Source organism: Rana temporaria, chromosome 6 (genome assembly GCF_905171775.1).
Source record: "Rana temporaria chromosome 6, aRanTem1.1, whole genome shotgun sequence".
Lineage (NCBI taxonomy): Eukaryota > Metazoa > Chordata > Amphibia > Anura > Ranidae > Rana > Rana temporaria.
Genome location: NC_053494.1, coordinates 141,975,843 through 141,997,378, shown reverse-complemented (window position 1 = coordinate 141,997,378; position 21,536 = coordinate 141,975,843). Strand labels below are relative to the sequence as shown.

General features: G+C 43.2%; 1 protein-coding gene across 15 annotated transcripts in view; it reads left to right on the top strand.

Annotated features, from left to right (window-relative positions):
• IKZF2 (IKAROS family zinc finger 2) overlaps positions 1 to 21,536 on the top strand; it is a 141,084-nt gene that overhangs the window by 86,102 nt on the left and 33,446 nt on the right. For 9 of the 15 annotated variants that reach the window (XM_040357464.1, XM_040357469.1, XM_040357468.1 and 6 more), the window contains one exon: positions 19,795 to 20,061. In XM_040357464.1, the coding sequence (XP_040213398.1) occupies positions 19,795 to 20,061 (267 nt within the window). Of the gene's footprint in view, positions 1 to 16,313; positions 16,872 to 19,794; positions 20,062 to 21,536 lie in introns of those variants that run through there. The other 6 variants (XM_040357473.1, XM_040357471.1, XM_040357470.1 and 3 more) reach the window with 2 other exon arrangements.

Genomic DNA, 21,536 nt, shown 5'->3' with positions numbered 1-21,536 from the left:
TCGTATGTTACCAGAACATGCAGTTTCTTCCTCGTATGGTACCAGAACATGCGGTTATCCTCATATGTTACCAGAACATGCGGTTATCCTCGTATGGTACCAGAACATGCGGTTTTCCTCGTATGTTACCAGAACATGCGTTTTTTCCTCGTATGTTACCATTACATGCGGTTTTTCCTCGTATGGTACCAGAACATACAGCCCAAGACCACAACACAATACAATACATCACATCACTTTTGAAGTTGTATTCTGTCGTGTGAGACTTTTCCTAACTTTAGTAACCTCCTTTTATTTTCAAAATGAGACTAGCCTGCAAAAAAATATATAAAAAATTGGACGATCATTTGTGTATTCTCATCGTGTGTACGAGGCCTAAGGCCCCTTTCACACATGCGGACTGTTTGTCTGTTTTCCTTCCATCCGTTGATGGATGAAAATGGACATCAATACATCTTTATGTAAAAAAAAATGTAAGCAAATGATCGTATATTTACATCGTCTTCTGTCAACATCCGATTTCTGGAACGGATCGAAGCCCTATTTTTCTTCTGTAAGAAAAAAAAAACAGGTGTAAACGGACAAATGGTCCATTTTTTCATGGAAAAATGGCTCCGGGACTGAAGTGGATAAGGACTTTAGCTGGCGGATGTAAAAACGTATAAAAAACTGATGTGAATATCACTTGATTAAAAAAAACGGAACTGATAAATCAAACAGTCCACACGTGTGAAAGAGGCCTAGGGGGGTCCTGGATGGCCCACAGTAGTGGGCATCTAGGGGCAGAATTAGAATGCGTATCACAAAATACTTGGACGGAGGAAGATACACAGGGGGTTTCCTTGGTGACCTTCTTTAGAAAAAAAATATTTTTCTGGTTGTTATGCGCATCTACTGGACGTAATAATTAGTCACTGACGCAGCACACACATGCAGATCATGAAATCAGATAAAATATGTCTTTATCTGTATACTAATTTTGGGTCAGTGAATCAAAATTTTGAAGCCGCAGGGTCAGCATGACATCATCTCGCCTAGCTATTTTAGAACATGAGTTAGCAACTGCAGCTTCCATATTTCTCCCATGACAACCCTAGCTATGAGCTTTGCTTTTTTTGCTACTTTTCAGTCTATTGAATATACCATAAATTATGTTTTTTCTTATATCGGTTTAGAAAGTTGATTATATCTCAAATTTAGAGCTGTCCTGTATCTAGTGTACACTTCCTGTGTTAGAGGATCTTCACTCGCCCTCTTACATTTTTTTTGCTGTATCATGCAAAACAAACGTACTCACGCAGCCAGCTGATCCAGTGGCATCCTATAGTGCTTTGCCACCCCACTGGTGCACACCCAGATCCATGCTGTCATCATCTTTGGCAACATCACAGTGCCAGCTGTCTTCAGGATCTCACAGCTGGACCCTTGATGACATGCATGCACCATGGCCCATCAGGGGGCTGGCTGCAAGAGCAAGGAAGTGACAGTCAACCCCCTAATGTGTCGTAAAGTACCCCAAGGCCCCCTGGAGTGAGTACCCAGAGGCCCCCTGGAGTGAGTACCCAGAGGCCCCCTGGAGTGAGTACCTTGAGGGTCCCCCCCTGGAGTGAGTACCCCCCCGAGGCCCCCCCCCTGGAGTGAGTACCCGGAGGCCCTCCCTGGAGTGAGTTCCCTGAGGCCCCCCCTGGAGTGAGTACCCCGAGGCTCCCCCTGGAGTGAGTACCCCGAGGCTCCCCCTGGAGTGAGTACCCCGAGGCCCCCCTGGTGTGAGTTGCCCGAGGCCCCCTGGTGTGAGTTGCCCGAGGCCCCCCGGTGTTAGTTGCTCGAGGCCCCCCGGTGTGAGTTGCCCAAGGCCCCCTGGTGTGAGTTGCCCGAGGCCCCCTGGTGTGAGTACGCCAAGGCCCCCTGGTGTGAGTACGCTGAGGCCACCTGGAGTGAGTACCCGAGCCCCCCCCTGGAGTGAGTACCCCGAGGCCCCCCTGGAGTGAGTACCCCTAGGCCCCCCCCTGGAGTGAGTACCCCGAGACCCCCCCTGGTGTGAGTACTCCGAGGCCCCCCTGGAGTGAGTACCCCGAGCCCCCCCCCTGGAGTGAGTACCCCGAGGCCCCCCTGGTGTGAGTACTCCGAGGGCCCCCCCTGGTGTGAGTACCCCGAGGCTCCCCTGGTGTGAGTACCCCAAGGCCCCCTGGAGTGAGTACCCCAAGGCCCCCTGGAATGTGTGATGTTGGTATCGCAGGAGGCTGCAAGTAATGAATATGTCATTCTGGCAGTAGTGTAGGGAAGGATCCCAAGAAATATATATTTTTAAAATACTTCTCATTTATCCCCAACACCTTCCTTTCTAGGGATGAAGGTCCACCCAGTGCTGTCTATGGGTATTAGTATGTAGTTACAGGGCCTTTTAAATGGATAAATCAAGGGAAAATGTGCATGTATTGAAGACTTGTACTACACTTTTTTTTTTTCCTTTTGCTGTAACCTACACTTAAATTTTAGTTGTCATAAAAGGATTCCAGGCATGCTGATTTCATCCACAAATAGCATTTAACAGGAATGTAAGACACCCTTCCCACAGTTTTACACTGAACTGTATGTTGAAGGAGGCTCCTGTGTTGAGCAAGGCTGAAATGGGTCAGCCAGGGGGTGAATTCATTAGCTGCAGCGACTTTCTAAGGATGTTGACTTGGAACCGGTTTCATGACTGTGAGCGAGTCTTGGTGCTGCCAGCGCAGAGCAGGGTGTGTCAGGTAGGGGGATCCTTTATTTCATGTCCCACAGTTGTTTTGTATGCAATTATTTCCTAGAAGGGCACAGTCCTTGCAGAAAACATTACCTGCATTGTTAAGACATGAGGGTGGTGATAGGTTTCATTTTGTGTAATATAGGTTTCTTGCTGTATATACTGGAGGCGTCTTGCTGCAAATTAATATTTCCTGTCAGAAAACAAATAATTGCTGATGAAAATCGTATTCATGGTAGGCTAATGGCAATGTTTGTTTGTTTTCCCCCCTGCACAGTGCTTCAGTAATTTCTTCTGCATTAAATTAGTAAGCTGGAGAACAAACCCGATGTACAAATGCACCACCTAGGTTTTTTGGGTTTAATAGGGCAAAAAAAAATGTTTTATTATAAGCGCTGTCAGCTGATTCTGCATTGTTTTGGGTTTACTTACTTTTGGCATGTTTTTCACTAAACCCCTTTGCACATGGGTGTGAAAGGAGAAGCTGCAATTTGTTCTTCATTAGTGATAACTGAGCATTTCCCTTCTGTTCATTGAAGGACACAACTGAGAACTTGATTCTCTGACTGTTGGGTTATAGCGCCGCCCTTTGGAATAATTGCTAGGCACATAAACAAAAGCACAGCTTAGAGGCAGCCCCTGAGAATGGCTAACTCCCTACCTGCTAGAGCAGGGGTCTCTTTCTAAACAAAGGGCCAGTTTATTGTCCTTCAGACATATGGGGGGAGGGGGGGAGGGGGGCTAGACTGTGGTCCTCTGGAAGAAGATGATTCCCCAGGGTCAATGGGAATAAATCCATGCCTTTTGACTTGGTGGTCAGTGGGAGTAAAAAATAAATAAGACATAGCACTTCTGATCAGTAGGAGCGGGAATAGTGCCCTGTCAGTGGTATTGAAGGAACAATTTCCCATTGTTGTCATTGGGAGGAATAGTGCCAAATAGTTGGTGTCATTGGGAGGAATAGTGCCCCATCGCTGGTGTCATTGGTAAGAATAGTGCCCTATTGCTGGTGTGATTGGTAGGAATAGTGCCCCATTGTTGGTGTCATTGTGAGGAATAGTGCCCTATTGCTGGTGTGATTGGGAGGAATAGTGCCCTATTGCTGGTGTCATTGGTAGGAATAGTGCCCCATTGTTTGTGTCATTGTGAGGAATAGTGCCCTATTGCTGGTGTGATTGGGAGGAATAGTGCCCCATCGTTAGTGTCATTGGGAGGAATAGTGCCCTATCGTTGGTGTCATTGGGAGGAATAGTGCCCTATCGTTGGTGTCATTGGGAGGAATAGTGCCCTATTGCTGGTGTCATTGGAAGGAGAGCTGCCCAGAAGGCTGGATAAAGGCAAGCAGAGGGCCACAGTTTGGAGTCCACTATGCTAGAGGTAGGTTTTTGTCTAATGTCCAGGAGCAAGGCCCAAGTTTCCTGCTGGGAATCTTTGCGCCCCCTTCATTTTGCTTGTTATTCTTCTTTTTTTTTTTTCTTCATTATTCTCCTCCCGGCTTCAACTCCGAAGAGGCCGCAAAAGCAGGACATAACATTCTCATAAAGTCGGTTCACACTGCAGCGGCAAGACTTCAGGTGCGACTCTGCAAGTCGTCTTGAGGACGACATCAGAGGCGATTTGCAAAATGACCTCTGTATAGAAGTTAATGCAGGTCGCCCCGAGCCGCCCCCGAAGTCGTACAGGAACCTTTTTCTAAGTCGGAGCGACTTGTGTCGCTCCTATTAGAACGGTTCCATTGCATTCAATGGGACGCGACTCATCAGGCGGCTGAGCCGCCTGATGAGTCGCCCCAGTGTGAACCGGGTCTGGGCAAGAAGAAAAAAAATGAAAACTGTAAAAGAAAGAAAGGGAAGGGGGGGGGTTGCTTTCAGAATGCAGTGAAGGGAAGAAGTGTGGAAGGTAGTCGCCAGAGCCAAAAACCATGTCAAAACATTTCAAAGTGTAACCGTGTAAAAATGATAATGCATCTCAATTTCAAACAGAGGCTACTTTGTTTTCAGCTGGGATTGGTGGATTCTGAGCAAACTGTATAGTAAAAGGGGAAAACAACTGGTACAGTTAAACTGAAAAAAAACATGACGAATTAAAGGACATGTAAATCTATATAATTATAGCCTCCAAACTCCTTCATTTAGGAAAACCAGACAGATGTGGCAGCGTGATTTCTTTACTTGTAGAGATTTTATAGTGTGTCAATGCACTTTGTAGGGATTATATAAAATAAGTTTAAGATTAACCACATAAAGCCTAGATTTGACAGTTCACCCTATGTAGTGATTTACTGTCTTGTACTTTCTTGTTGTATAAAGGATCTGTCATTTTTTTTTTTTTTTTTTAAGGAGGAACATTGGCTTTACAGTTCGGTGTATTCTTTTATTTGTCTAGTTGTACAAATTGCAACTAAATGCCAATTTTACAAGCTCCGCATTATAGAGGGAAAGGGGTGAAGCTAATTTGCACACCTTCCCATACTATACAAACCAATAAAGCAAAGGCCACAAACGCCTCGTGTATTATTTATAGCACTTTATTACAAGAAAGGATGTAGAATAATTGTATATACTCAAAAAAGAAATATAAATAACATTGTAAAATATTGCAGGCAACCAAAGGTCAGCCTTTTGATGGAACTCCTCTGGTTCAAATGGATGTCCTAAAGCCAGCTGATGCGATTCGGGGGACGTGCCCCCTTCCTCAGAGCAAGACCACATCACGTCACCTGAAACACATTAGCTGGCTTTAGGTTTGCTCCCCATGTTTTATTTGTTTGTACAGTCTACTTCAGGGGTCTACAGACTTTTTAAACAAAGGACCCGTTTACTGTCCTTCAGGCTTTAGGGGGGCCGGACAGTGGCCAGTGTGACTAGAAAATGTCCCGGCATCAGTGGGAATAAACCTTGCCCCTTCATTAGTTTTAACATTAGGAATAGTGCCCCATGGTTTGTATCAATGGAAGGAATAGTGCCCCATGGTTGGTATCAATGGAACGAATAGTGCCCCGTCGATAGTGTCTGTGGGAGAAATAGTGCCCCGTCATTGGTATTTGCAGGAGGAATAGTGCCCCAATAATGGTGTCAGTGGGAGGGATGGGGCCTCATCATTGGTGTCAGATGGAGAACGTGTCCCAAGGGCCGAATAAAGGCAAGCAAAGGGCCACAGTTTGGAGAACACTGGTCTACATCATCTGGTCTGGATTATACAGAGGCTATTCTGACTTGAAGTATTTTTGTTCAGCTTTTCTGGAAGTTCTTAGCTCTACGGTGTTAAGTTACTTTTCTTTAAACCTTCCCATATTATATGTAGTCTAGTGCTGTCTTTCATAGGTATGGCTGAACAGAGGATCAAATCATGGGAGTTACATTTTTTTTTTAACTCTAATGTAGGCCCATCATCAAATATGTTTATTGATAAGTTAATACATGCTAAGTAATATGTACATTAGGGTGACCACATGTCCCGGATTGCCCGGGACAGTCCTTCATTTTGCAGGTCTGTCCCGGGCACAATTATTCTAGGACAATACAGTGTCCTGGAATGAAACCGACACAGCCATCCCCCGGGCCCCCAAAAAAGGCCGCCACATGACCGCTTTACTCACTGACAGTACTTGTCTTGGCTGGGAATGCCTGGAGGAGCACAATCCTACCCCCTACTTGTGATTGGAGAAATCATAAATCCCGCCTCTTGTGTCCAATCACTGTGCTGCGATTCAATACAGCACAAGCTAATATTTGGGAAGGGAGGGTGTCCCTGAATGGTAGTTTGGAAATGTGGTCACCCTAATGTACATACATATCACCCCTTCAGGTATTTATTACCTCTTGCAAAGATCACGGCATAGCCCTAGCAATGTCTTCACTTGCTTTTCTCTCCAGAAGGATAGCACCATTTTTGTAGGGCATCATTCCTGGTGGGCATCCTCTTCCTGGACTAAGCAGTTTCCTTAGTGAGTACACAATCCTGTAAGTCCTGGTGCCTATGGAGTTCTTAGTTGCCTTCATAAATGTCTGTCAGCCTCTGATTCTACTCCTCATCTTGTCACTTGCTACAGTGTTGCAGTTTGATCTGATGAGGGAGAAGAGACTGAGGAAATGATTATTTCTCACTGCAGCAAACTAATGGCAGCATTTTAGCTTTGGCAGATTCAGTGGACTAAGTTCGATGACTTTTACTTTTATAATAAAAAAAAAAAAAGATGTTTTGAGAAATGATCTTGTTGATCTATATTGTGACTTGTAATAAAAATTATTCACCCAACCTTTAAGAGTTATTCAGCTGTAACGTGTAGAGGAGGAGATGAGGCAGGGCCGATCCTAGGCAGGGTGCACAGGGTGCATTGCACCCAGGCGCCTGCAGATGTGGGGGCGCCAAACATCTAACAGACTCTTTACCAGAAGCCCTCTCTGTGTCCATCACAGAGGCCCCTCTCCAGGTCCCAATAAAGTACTTTGCTTCTCTTCCTGTATTTTGTTTATTGTTAAGAGATCATGTAAGGATCCCAGGGTAATGAAGACTTTGTGGGGGAGCATCTCTGTGGTTGAGTCATTGCCATAGATACATTTGTAAAGGGGAGGAGTTAGTAAAATGACGACGCCCATGTGGGGGCGCCAGAAATATTTCTGCACCCAGGCGCCTGTGACCCTAGGATCTGCCCTGAGATGAGGAGTGGCAATATAATGTAGTTTTATTAACATCTTGCTTTGCAGCCATTTCAATGCATTGTGGAGCCTGAAAGTGCAGAAGAATAATACTTTAGTCTCTAGTAAACGAAGTGCAATGTACAGCAAGTATAAAGCATGCTTTGTTCCGTTATCATGGTCAATAGTAAAAATCATTAGTAAACTTTGGATAACATCAAGTGTTATTGCCCTTTTAATGTACTTCAGAAGACCTTATTTTTAAAATGTATGTTAGGGCAAAATAACAACAAACATCTGCACTGGATCTCTGCATTTCCCCGTGATTGGTCATTCAACCTCTTTGATGACCACGTTGCAAGAAAAGTGGGTTGATTGAACAGTCACTGACAGCTCCCGGTCACAGCTTCTGATTGGGAGCTAGCAGGATGGGCTCTTGATCATGTGACTGTGTGAGAGTCAATCACAGCAGTCATATGATATAGAAGCTGTGCCACCTCCTGGCCATTCAAGCCCAAGTAAAGGGCTACTGAGAGGGTTAAAGACCCTGAAAGTATGGAGAAATACCTGTTGATCTGCAGGAAATTCACTCCGCTCCTAAGATCTGTTATAGGCTGACAACACAGCATTTTTGTGGACGATTGGTGTCAGCCCTGTCCAATTTTCTTTTGTGAAGCCACTCCCACTCGCAGTAATTTACATCATAAAGGCTAATCATTCTGTAGTCAAACCGAATTCGGAGGGCTAAATACTCATTACACATACACTTTAAGGCCCCTTTCACACGTGCGGACCGTATGTCCACTTTTTCATCCATCTGTTTGCGGATGAAAAAGGGACATACATTGGTACGTAATCATCCGCCTTCGCAAAGATCCGATTTTGCAGACGGAAGAAAACCCTATTTTTTCCTTCTGTTTGCGGATCGGGTGAACACAGACATACGGTCCATGTTCATCCGATTCCCCCCATAGGGGAGAACGGAGAATAGACAGGGCGGTCCCTGCACAGTGTGCGGGGACCGCCCTGTCATCCGCCGGCTTAGCGGGGATCAACTAAGCGATCCCTGCTGAGCTTACAGAGCATACGGAGGCGGATCATTACTGATCCGCCCCGTGTGAAAGTGGCCTTAAGTCGTTTTTTGTGATGAAATAAAACAACGTTTTAAAAAACGTCATTTAAAATGATCGTGTGTGGGCTTTATGTCATTTTTTGTCTTCTAAAAAACGACCAAAAAAAAAATTCGAACATGCTTTAATTTTTTATGTCGTTTTTCAAAATGTCGTTTTTTGTGTCATAAAAAAATGATCGTGTGTGGGCTAAAACAACGTTTTTAAACCCGCGCATGCTCAGAATCAAGTTATGACGCGAGCTTGAATGGAACAGAGTGCCGTCGTATGTGTTGTACATAACCACGCTTTGCTAGAGCATTTTGAAAAAACGATTGGTGTGTAGGCAACGTCGTTTTTGAAAATGAAGTTTTTTTTCATGCGAAAAAACAACGTTTTTTTACAAGACAAAAAACTATTGTGTGTATGTGGCATTAGGATAAAACATCCGAATCTCCATTTCCCACTATTATACAAACCAACTGCATTGATTTGGCTCATCTGCCGGGCCGTACATCCAGAAATAAAATGTATGTATTTTTTATTTTATTCATCGCTGCATTTTGTGTTTTTGCCTGAAGCTTTAAGATTTGTCGTGAAAAAAAAACATTTGTACAAAGAAATCACTGGCCTTATTTATACAAATATCTAAAGGAAAACCTGTCTTTGTTGCCCACAGTAAGGCCCCTTTCATACTGGGCACGGAAGGTGTGCTGGCGGTATAGCGGCGCTATTTTTTGCTCCGCTATACTGTAGTTTTTGACGCTATATATGGCCGCTAGCGGTGCGGTTTTAACCCCCGCTAGCGACTGAGAAAGGGTTAAAACTGCCTGCAATGCACTTTTTTTTTTTTTAAACTCCTTTGGTGTGAAAGGGGCCTTACAGTGTCTTTAAAACCTCACTAGAAAAATGACAGCTGAATTGTGATTCCTTTTTCTTTTGGACGTACAAGCTGGCAGTCTGACTTTAGGTAAAGATCCAGACGTTGGAAGATTTTCTCTTTCGATATACGTATATACTTGTGATTTCATATCCTGTTCTGGAACCCTCAACATCACAGTGAACTGTCAGACTGTGAAACAATGGTTCAAATTTTCCAGCAATATGTGATATGCCCAATATGATAACTGTCAACACACTCCCGTGTAATATTATATGATGATGTAATATAACCATTGTCTTTGTACAAGGACTACTGTAAAGCATCCAGATATGTATGTAGCATCCCGTAAACCTTTAAAATTTGCTTGTCAATATAAATTATTGAACCAGATTTTTATATTTTTTTTCAGCCATGGACTTTACTGTAGTTTATTCATTTTCTTAGAAGGACGTTTTAAAATACAACTAAAACTAAAAAAGGTTGCCATTTCTATTGACTGCCTATCCACCAAGGGTGTCGAGCGCCATTTCATCGCAGGCCACATCAGCATTATGGTCACCCTCAAAGGGCCGGTTGTATCTAAGACCTAGATGTCCAGAGCCCCCACACCATCAGAAGTCAAGAGTCCCCCACCCTCCTTTTACATCACAGTGCAACCCCATTACCTTGTGCTGCTGGAGGTGGAGCTGGGAAGCGAAGTGCTGGCTCTAGAGGGGGACCAGTGCAGGGGTCAGTATCATGTGATTCACATCTTATTCCAGTACAAACCAACCCCCCTTCCTAAATTAAACAAAGCACAAATTTCCCCCTCCCTCTGTAAAATTCATTTACCAGACCTGGGGTGCAGCGTCACCTGGCAGAGTGAGGGAAGTCCTCCCAGGTTTCTGTTTTGGCTTTTTTATTTAACACATTAAACACCAGAAGATTTCCAGGACTTCCTCGACTCTGCAATGACTCTTGTCGTCTGAAATGTAGTGGGCAGGGTCAGGGTCTGGTGGTTGGCACATGGTATTTGTGATCTATATATGACATTGCTGCAATTGCAGGAAAGTCACAATCAACATGTTGCTGATACCTGGTTTAAACTTTTACGAGTCTTTGCTAGTGACAATATGCAAATTTACATTTCAGAAACTATATCTTCTCAAAATGCCAGTTAGGTTTGCCATGTTTTCAGCTAGTTCCTTACCCACTGCATATTTTAAGCTTGCTATCCACATGTTATTTAGAGAAAATCCCACCTATGGACATTTTGTTCTTCTACAGACCCCTACATGCATACTGTTACTGCATAATGTAACTTTGGTGCAACTTTGGATGCGTGCGACTTGGATGAGACTTGTTCTCCCTCTGCAAAGTCGGACCCACTGTTGCGTGTAAAACAATCGGGTACAACATTCGTTCAACTTTGGAGGGTTAACATTGAAGGATATGGCCCTCAAGTTGCATGAAAGTGGACCAAAATAGTGCATGAACTACTTTGAAGTCACTGCAACTTTAAGTAGCAAATATATCAATGGTTATCATTGGAAAACATGGGGTACATGTTCAAAGTTGCATGACAAGTTGCACATGTGTGAATGGGGTGCTCCTCTTTGTTCCTTCAAATAACTACATAGCAACTGCAGCCTTATTCCGCGTACACACAATCGGAAATTCCGACAACAAAACAGTGGATTTTTTTCCAACAGAATGTTGGCTCAAACTTGTGTTGCGTACACACGGTCACACAAATGTTGTCGGAAATTCCAACCGTCAAGAACGCGTCACGTACAACACTACGACTAATTGATTCTGAGCATGTGTAAGATTTGTGTGCGTCGAAATTGCATACAGATGATCGGAATTTCCGACAAGAACTTTTTCCGTCTGAAAATTTGAGAACCAGCTCCCGGAAATTCCGACCGAAAATGTCCAATGGGGCCTCGGAATTTTTGACCAAAAGCTCACATCAAACTTTTCTTGTCGGAAATTCCGACTGTGTGTACACGGCATAAGAAAGGAGTTCCAACTCTGGTCAAAGTGTTGTTGTTATATAATAAAGAGAACAGAAACAATGAGATATGTGAACACCAAAAGGTGGGGAGGAACACGGTCGGGTACTGTAGAAGGAACACCTCTCCATTGGAGCCTCAAAGAGATCTGGGAATCCAGGAAGTCATTTGATTACAAATCTGAGAAACCAGATGTAATTTACTGGTGAAATGGAATATCTGTTTTGCACGGACCCTTTGAGTTAAATTCACTACCAAAGGCTTTTATACTTACACAATTCATGTCATTTATGGTAAGTGCGCTATTGCTTTTTCATAAATTTTTGGGGTTCATAACCAGTGCGATGATCATGAGATTATGGCACTATGGTCATACTGACCACATTTTCATTAAACCTCCGGATTGCAACAAGGTTGGTCAGAATTTTGCATAAGGCAAAAATGTTGTACATAACCGCTTTGACTGCATAAATATGGTTAGATTCACCATTTCTTTTGATTTTGTTGACCATTGTTACTGGGACTGAAGATATAAAATTCTTATTTGGAGCACTAATAAACAAGAAGTCTAAGCTACTTTAGAAAGATGCCAGTGATCTGACAATATGGTTCCGCAAGCGCAATCCGAGCCGAAGGAAATCACCGAACCTGAGCAGCTGTAGCAAGAGGTCCGGGGCGACGTGGAATTTGCTGTAAGTGGCCAGTCGACTTCACGTCCTCGCTTTGCTCGGCCTCCTGCCTTTTTTTTTTTTTTTAACATCCTCCAATCCATGGGGATGTTAAGGAATGAGCCTGGATGCCGCCCGAGGTTCGGAGATTTCCGTGGGCTATGTCTGCGCCTGCACAGTCAAGCAGGGAACCATCTCGATAGGGGGAACTAGATCGACAAGACACCGGCTCTATTACAGTGAGCCCATGAAGGGTTGCAATGAGAGCAGAACCATCATTGTGTGGGTATGAATCTGTCTCTGCATTGTCATGCTCTGAATTCCTATTAGCAATGTCAGAAGACGGCTATATAAATGAAATTTTCTCTAGGGATGATTCCAGTTAGAGATATGCATATGAATGTTTTATTGTTGCGAGACTAAAATACATATACAGTCTCATTTCTTATCATATGCTCATAAGAGTGGGCAGTTTTACCAGTAGGGGGCAAAAAATATTTAGTTTTGGAAACCTTGACCAGTGGCAGCTGGAAATGAAGAAGTATACATTTGGCCTGGGCTTTGGCTGTAAATGATATACATTTGCCTTTTGCACTATGACCTTTGGCTATTCACTTAGCACAAATTCTGATAGTGTTTCTTTGCCGAGTCTCATTGTGGATTTCTTGATGTGAAACACTGTAAGGTCAGGGTAGCTCGTCTTCTGGGTTACAAATGAGTAATGAGACCTTAGGGACTTTCCTAATATTACAGCTGGGATATGCTGGGAGACGGTGTTGTGGTTTTCCCTGCACACTTTAGTACCTTATCGTTGTGTGTGTACAGTAAGCAATATTTACTCCTGGAATATCCAAGGGAGTTTTGACAATGTTTTATGATTTTTTATTTATTTTTTGTAGGCTCCATACATACTACATGCTAAAAAAAATGCCTGAAAAACGCTCATTATAGTGGTTTTGTGCCAGCTTTTAGCAGCAGTTCGGAGCATTCATCGTTTTCTTTTCTCTCTCCCAAAAAACGAAAAAAATTAATTCTGCTCCTAGACTAAAATGGACACATAAAACACTTTTTGCTTCTAGAAACAGAAAAAAAAGGTTAAACGTTGCTGCTAGGAGCATTTTGATCCTATGAGTGCAGTTCGTTCTGCACTTCTATAACCAGTTTTCAGCAGACAGCGGACTGAAGCTCTGTGTCGGCTGACCCTGTAGTCGGGATCTGCCCACATGCCTGGACCTGCACCTTGCTCAACTTTTCAACAAGATGCTGAGAGCCTGAGCTGGCCGATTCTGCCCCACGTCTATAGCCCAGCGCTCCAATGAGTGAGGAGGGAGCAGAGCGCTGGTGACTGACAGTCAGCAGCTTTCTGCTAGGGGGCTGTGAGAACCCAGCGATTGGCGGTGTTTGATCGCTCGATTCTCAGTGTTAGAGCCAGGGTGGACAAATGTGCTGCATCTTCCTAGGTAGGTATGATTAAAAAAGTGTGTGTGTGTGTGAATATGTATGTATGTGTGTGTGTGTGTGTGTGTGTATGTATGTATGTATGTATGTATGTATGTATGTATGTATGATGTATATATATATATATATATATTTTTTATTATAAAAATTCCCATACTTCTCTTTTTAAGAAGTATTAAATAAGTTCTGCTCATGTGAATGCGGAAAGAGGCAGTTACTGAGAATTTTGCACAACTGACTTAAGGAAAGAAAGATAGTGTTGTCTTTCGTAATGGTGCGATGCTTGTCTCATTTCTTTATCAAAGGACGAGCACAGGATGATTGCAAAACACAAATGTTTCTGACTTAAAGGTATTATCTTCTACTTTTTAGGCGGTAAGAGAAACGGTACTTCCAGGAAAAACAATGGTGCGTTATTGGAGATAGAATTCACTGTGACACTGATTAACTGTTTTCAATCAAGATTTCTTTTAGTACACTGAAAGAACAAAATGTTTTTACAATGTAAGAAATCATACACCAAATCCTGAAGCTGCATGAAGTCTTTACTGTGCTTGACAAACTGTGTCACAGTAATCAGATACTGATCAACAATGAGGCATAATATATGAATTTGATTACTGATATGAAAACCTTCACACATTAACCACTTCCATACCGGGCCTATTTTGGCACTTCTCTCCTACATGCAAAAATCATATTTTTTTGCTAGAAAATTACTCAGAACCCACAAACATGTGTTTTTTTAGCACACACCCTAGGGAATAAAATGGTGGTCATTGCAACTTTTTATCTTGCACTGTATTTGCGCAATCATTTTTCAATTAAAAAATAACAAAACAGTAAAATTAGCACAATTTTTTTGCACAATGTGAAAGATGAAGTTACGCTGAGTAAATAGATACCTAACATGTCACGCTTTAAAATTGCGCACACTCATGGAATAGCGCCAAACTTCAGTACTTAAAAATCTCCATAGACGTCGCTTATTTTTTTTTTTTACAAGTTACCAATTTAGAGTTACAGAGGAGGTCTAGTGCTAGAACTGTTGCTGGCGCTCTAACGCACGCGGCAATACCTGTGTGGTTTGAACTGCGTTTACATATGTGGGCTGGACTTGCGTGCATGTTCGCTTCTGAGTGCAAACTACCAGGGATAGGGGCGTTTAAAAAACAAATAAATATTATTTTATTTGTTATTTTACTTAATTTTTTTTATTTTTTTTATCACTTTTATACCTATTACGAGGAATGTAAACATCCCTTGTAATAGGAATGGTTCGTGACAGGTACTCTTTATGGAAAGATGCGGGGTCAATAAGACCCCACATCTCTCCTCCAGGCTGGAAAGCATTAGATCGTAAAAAAAAAAAATTCACAGATCTAATGCTTTCAGCCGCGATTGCGGCTGTGTTTACATTCCGGTACCCAGGCGTGACGTCATAACATCGCGCCCGGGCTTCCGATGATCACAGAGATGACTGGTGACCATCTGGTGATAACCAGATAACTTTCGTGCTTGTCCTATTGGATAATTTTGCATGAAGTATCGTAAGCGACTCTCAAAAGCAGCGTATGAACGATTACAAGGTTATCGTACGATCACTAACAAAGCGGTATTTTTCATACGGTTTTCCGATCAGGTGTGCAGGCCTTTAGATCCAGTGCACTTGGTAATCAGAACTTTGGTATCAGAACTGATCTAACGAATCTCCCTCTGCTCCGCTGTAATACAGTTCTGTATGAAGACATTAATGTTGCGATGTGTGGCTGTTATACACTTATGCTGACGCAAAGCACTGGAGGGCAGAAGGCAGCATTTTAAATGTATTTTAAGACATTTTAAAGCAAAAAGCATTTTAAAATCAATACTGTGCATGGGTACAGTAGTATAAAGAAATACACTTCAAATGGGCTTTCATTTTGTCAATTCAGCTTCTCTGTGTAGGAGAGCTATTTGTTCTGGCTGTAAGGCCTCATACACACGACCAAGGAACTCGTCGGAAAAGACATATCGTTTTCCTCAACGAGTTCCTTGTTAGGCTTGTCGAGGAACTTGACAAGCTTCCTTTGCGTACACACGGTCAAGACCAAATCTCCTCCTTCTCAAACGCGGTGACGTACAACACATACAACGGCAGGGGAAGTTCGATTCCACTGGCACAACCCTTGGGGCTGCTTTTCCTAATCTCATGTTCTGCGTGTTAAGTAAAAGTTTGGTAAGAGACAATTTGCACTTTTTCAGTCTGTTACAGCGTGAGAAATGTGTTATCTCCATTACAAACGCTACTTTTACCGAAGGTGCGCTCCCGTCTCATACTTTATTCTGAGCATGCGCGGGTTTCTTAGCATACACACAAACGTGTTTCTCGTCGAAAACCAGCCCGACGAGGAACACGACGAGGAAATTGAGACTCCCGTCGAGGAAAAATACAGTTTCCTCGATGAAAAACGTACACATGACCGGTTTCCTCTGCAAAAAAGCTCTCCCGCCAAGTTTCTTGATGGATTCTGTCGAGGAAAACGGTCGTGTGTACGAGGCCTAACTCCGCTTCTCCACTGTGTAACAATTTTCCAGAGTAGTGAGCTACCCATTAGAAAGCAGAGATTACCAATGGCTACCACGGGGGGTGAGCAAGACTCAAATTTTCCCTAGGGGGGCATCAGACTAATATTTTGCACAGGGCATCACAGAATCGAAGTATGACACTGAACCATAATTCCCAGCATGCTCTGGTAGTCATGCTATTGTTTGGCAAACTTGTTCAGTAGCTGTTATGAACTACATGCCCTGTCAGCCAACAGGGAATAGTAGTTTATCACATTGCATATCCCTTACTAGACTGGCTGGTTTAACCACTACTGGGTTACAGAATGATGCCATCAACTGATACATTCTTCCAAGAAAGGGATTCTTCTATGTAAGTGTCACGCAGGGATATATGCTAATACATATTATTAGCCGTGTACTGTAAGGACACTTGTATATGCCTGCTAATTACATATACAACAACAGAACAGTGTGCCTGTATTACACAGGTAGATTGTGAATAGCAGCGAGGAGATCCCTCTTGCAGCACTTATCCTCTATGGAGAGATGATGTTCGCCGTTCCATCCCTGTGGGAGAGGAATACAGGCACACAACAAGTACTGACGGCAGGATCTAAAAGTGGAAGGATGGAGTTGTGCTGAGAACGAGATGAGGTCGGGCTCCACTCCCTCCTGCACTGGAAGGGACCCGGCGACCTTGTTTGTGGGCTCATGCAGACAAACCACAAGGAGAGGGGCAAACAGCTTGCAGAAAACACCTGGCAGCTGTTTCGTCCTGCTGGAAAAGAGCCAGAAAGAAGAAACATGAAACCGTATGGGGAGAAGTTTGGAGGTAGAATTTTTGTCAACTATATCTGACTTAAAACTGTTGTTTGCTTTGTGGAGCTACTTAGTGGTGCACGTGGTACCTCTGATATGTCTTTATTTTAAGTATGTACTTAACTATGTAAATTCTTCCGTCTTTTTTTTTAACCGTCATTAAATGAGATCATCGCGTTATGTCCTTCTGAAATTTTGTTTTCAGCAGTTGTTAGAATAGAACATGACAGGGAGGACCAAAATTGCTAGTACACCTAAATATTAGGTAAGGTCCAAAGAATTTATCTTTATTTTTTTGTACCCATGAGCCGAAATGATACCTGTGCTGGTCACAAATGACATCCAATTAGTAGTGCAGACTGTCTGTGTCTGTAGGGCTAGTTTTTCTGAACAAAACTAAAAAGGTAGGGGTAGATCCACGTACCTCCGCTGCGCCCAGCGCAGATGTGAGATACGCTACGCCGCTGTAACTTACCTGACTTTGGTTTGAATCCTCAATGAATTTGCGCCATAAGTTACGGCGGCGTAGTGTATCTCTCACGGTGGATTTCAAATTGGGCGGGTAGGGGGCATGTTTAATTTAAATAAAGTGCGTCCCCGCGCCGAACGAACTGCGCATGCGCCGTCCCTAAAATTTCCCGCCGTGCATTGCGCTAAATGACGTCGCAAGGACGTCATTGTTTTCAATGTGAGCATAAATGGCGTCCAGTGCCATTCACTGACGACTTACGCAAACAACGTAACATTTTCAAAATTAGACGTGGGAACGACGGCCATACTTAACATTGAGTACGCCACCAGATAGCAGCTTTAACTATACGCCGGAAAAAGCCGAACGGAAACGGCGTAAAAAAATGCGACGGCCGCTCGTACATTTGTGGATCGTCGGAAATAGCTAATTCGCATACTCGATGCGGATTACGACGTGAACGCCACCTAGTGGATGCCAAAAAAAATTGCATCTAAGATCCGACGGCGTACGAAGACGTACGCCTGTCGGATCTAACACAGATGCCGTCGTATCTTGTTTTGGGGATACAAAACAAAGATACGACGCGCAAAATTTGAAATTACGCGACGTATCAAGAGATACGCCGCGTAATTTCTTTGAGGATCTGCCCCGTAATCTTTTAATGGTTTGCCTTTACATTTATCACAACTTTATGGTAACTTTATGTAGCCAACCAGGAAGAATGTTCAAAGCCTTTTAGGTTCAGCAATCATAACATACTGTCAGCTGTATGCTGGCACCTAAATGTCCTCGTCAATCACAGAGGTCTCTATATGCATTGCTCATAAATTCAAAGAGGGTCTCTTGGAGCAGGCTCAATAAGTACGGGGAGGGTGGTCATTTTCTAAACACCTTCCTTTTTTATGGTGTTTTTTACACAAGTTTCAACTTTCAACTTTTCTGCAAAAATATATGGAGAATGCAGTCCACAAAGTGGAAACAAGAGGTACATTTTCAGCAATGGCTTGAAAGCAACCAAGGCTAGATGTAGGGAGAAATCTGGCCAATGGACATCCTGGAAGAGGATTTAACCCAATATGTAATCCAAAACTAAAATTAATACTATTTTGGCTTCACTTTACACCCATATTAGAGATGCCACATTTTGTTTCATACATTGTTTCGTGTGCTTTGTAGGCAAAAGTTTACTAATGAGCATGAGCTTCTCTGGTTCCAAGACATAGGTCCACAATAGTTTTGCTAGACCACATTTGTCAAACACAAGGCCAGTGGGCAGATTATGGCCAGGCCATTTCATGTGGCCCTCGCACCCTGCACACTGTGCATAGCACATCCCTAAACTCTGTAGTCTGTATGTAGTGTACACCTCAACCCTGCACTCTATACACATTGCACCCCTGAACGCTGCACTCTGTACATAACACAGCTCTGAATTCACTTTGTATATAGCACACCTCTAAATCCTACACTTGGTACATGGTTCGCTATTGAATTCTGCACTCTGCATAGGGCACCCCTGGAACTGCACTCTGTACATCCCTGAACTCTGCACATAAAGCACTCCTAGTATTCATTGCCCCTTTAGAATCCTCCCACTGGCCACACCCCCCCTTCAATGCGGTTCGAAGTGGGGGTGTGTGGTGTAGTTTTTGCAAATATATGTAGTTTTACAAATACAACTGGCCCTTTGAGAAAAACCCTAATGCGGCCATCGATGAAATTGAGTTTGTCACCCCTGTGCTGGGTTTAACTACAGAAGATTCTAAACAAATCTGTGCTATTTGTAAGATCAGTCTGTTTTGACAATAGAAGTAAATAGCCAGCATGCCAATTGCAAATCCAGATAGTACGGTAACATATACTAAAGTCCCATATCTGCAGAAGAGATGCACTGCATGGCTATTTTCTTCTATAGACTTATACTGCACCACCATTTAGCTGTGCAGCCACTGTAACAAAGGGGTTGCTTGAAAGCAAAAAGTATTAAAACCCAGGCACAAATACTATTTTCTAAAAGAGATCAACAATGAATGTCTTATACAGGCATACCCCACTTTAAGTACACTCACTTTACATACACTCATGAGTAAGGACATACCCACGAGTGTATGTAAAGTGCCTTACAAGTACTGTACAGACATTTTGCAGCTGCAGTAAAAGGAGCTGAAGCTCCGAGAGCATAGCCCGCTCTGTTCCAGTGTGCCCCTGATACCCCCACTACAGCCCCTGGGACCTCAACTACAGTCCCTGACCCCCTACTACACCCTAGAAGTGAAAAAAGGTATTGTTTCACTTTAAGTACATTTTTCGTTTTACATACATGCTCTGGTCCCATTATGTACTTAAAAGTGGGGTATGCCTGTATTTCTCTCAGAATGTTTTCTTTTTATTATATACATAATATGCCTAATGGAAACGAAATTCTATACTAATGTAATTTTTTTTTTTTTTTTTTTTTTTTTAGCAAACTCCGTAAAGATGGAGATGCAGAGTGATGAGGAAGGGGACAGAAAGCCCCTTCGCCGAGGTACTCCAATCCAGGCACAGGATGATGAGAGTGGTTTGGAAGAGCCCCTGGCAGAAACCAATGGGATCTCAGACAGTCACATGAATCAGGAGCTGTCTCTTGATGGTGGAATCCGGCTTCCGAATGGTAAACTGAAATGTGACGTCTGTGGCATGGTTTGCATTGGCCCCAATGTGCTAATGGTCCATAAGAGAAGTCACACGGGTAAGCAGCCAGAAGCCAAACTGCCTGTAGCATCTGATGTTAATATTACCTGATACTATTGCGTGGATTACTAAATTTTGCAAAGAAGGTACACATTTTTATGCCCGTCAAAATGTTATAAAATGCTGGTGACTGGGGATATGGACACTATACCTGTGCCTCAAGTTTACTTCAGGTTTAAAATAAGCATGGGCCTACTTCATTTGTGGGTGGGTGCAGTCTAACGGGTCTGTCCAGCCAAACCCAATATTTATGATGAAGTCAGAAGCTGGTAGGCTGAATAATCTGCTGGCTGCTAACATTCTTCTAGATTCCAGCAGCGAGATATCATGGCTGAAATATCCCATACACCATGTGGTCTCTTTCTTCCATTAGCAGCCAAAAGTTTTGTGTTCTTCCTGTGGATTAGGGCTTGCCAAATACCAGTAGCATGGTAGCCAATGCGACTATAAAATTATATTGGGTGTCTAAAGTGCTTGAGCCCTTTCTTTTATAGTTAATGCAAACACATATGGGCCCCAGTGCCACGCTGTTGTTAGCTGACCCCTAGATGGCACAGACTGATTCCTGAATTCTACATTAACTACTCTCTTAAAAATCTATTTTAAGAGTAAGATGTTTAGAGCTGTCTAGTAGGTGAGGTTGTGAGCTCCCAACATTTTACTTCTAGTTGTTGCTCACTTTTAGATAAAAAGCTGCTCAGTGTCTGTGGAACAGGAAGTCCCACTCCTCCTGAAGCCCCCACTCCCCCCCCCAAAAAATGACATGCCAAATGTGGCATGTAAGGGGGCCATACGTTCGCCAATCGTCCAGTGGGTGGGATCCGATGAAAAACGGACAGCCTGTCCATTTTCTTTCAATCTCCCCCATAAACAAGAATGGGACTCTGAAGCCCTGTACACACGATCGGATATCTGATGGAATTTTCACCAATGGAAAACAAACCAATGGGACCCACACCTGATCGGTTTGTCCGATGAAAACGGTCCATCGGTCCGTTTTCATCAGACACACCGATCATTTGTACAGGGCTTTACAGGTCAGTCTCTGCACAGTGAGTGGAGACGAACCTGTCATCTGTCTGCTCAGCGGGGATCAGCGGAGCGATTCCTGCTGAGCAAGTGGAGTCCGTCAAAACTGATCAGCCCTGTGTGAAAGGGGCCTTAGTTTACAATCTGCAGACAGTGATGGATGCAGTTCATTTAGTATGTTTGTTTGTTTTTAAGGATGTGCACTGCCTTTGAATCAGATAATACAATTGGGTTGACCTTCTAAAACTGGAGAGTGCAAAATCCGATGCAGCTCTGCAGGTTTTTTTTTTTTTTTTTCAAAGCTTATTTGAACAAGTTAGAAGCTGATTGTCTACCATGCACAGCTGCACCAGATTTTGCACTCTCCATGTGTGCCAATGGGAATGGGCTTGCTAAACTAGTGTAGCAATACTTTGAGCCATAGATTCAATGAGCAGTTCAGAA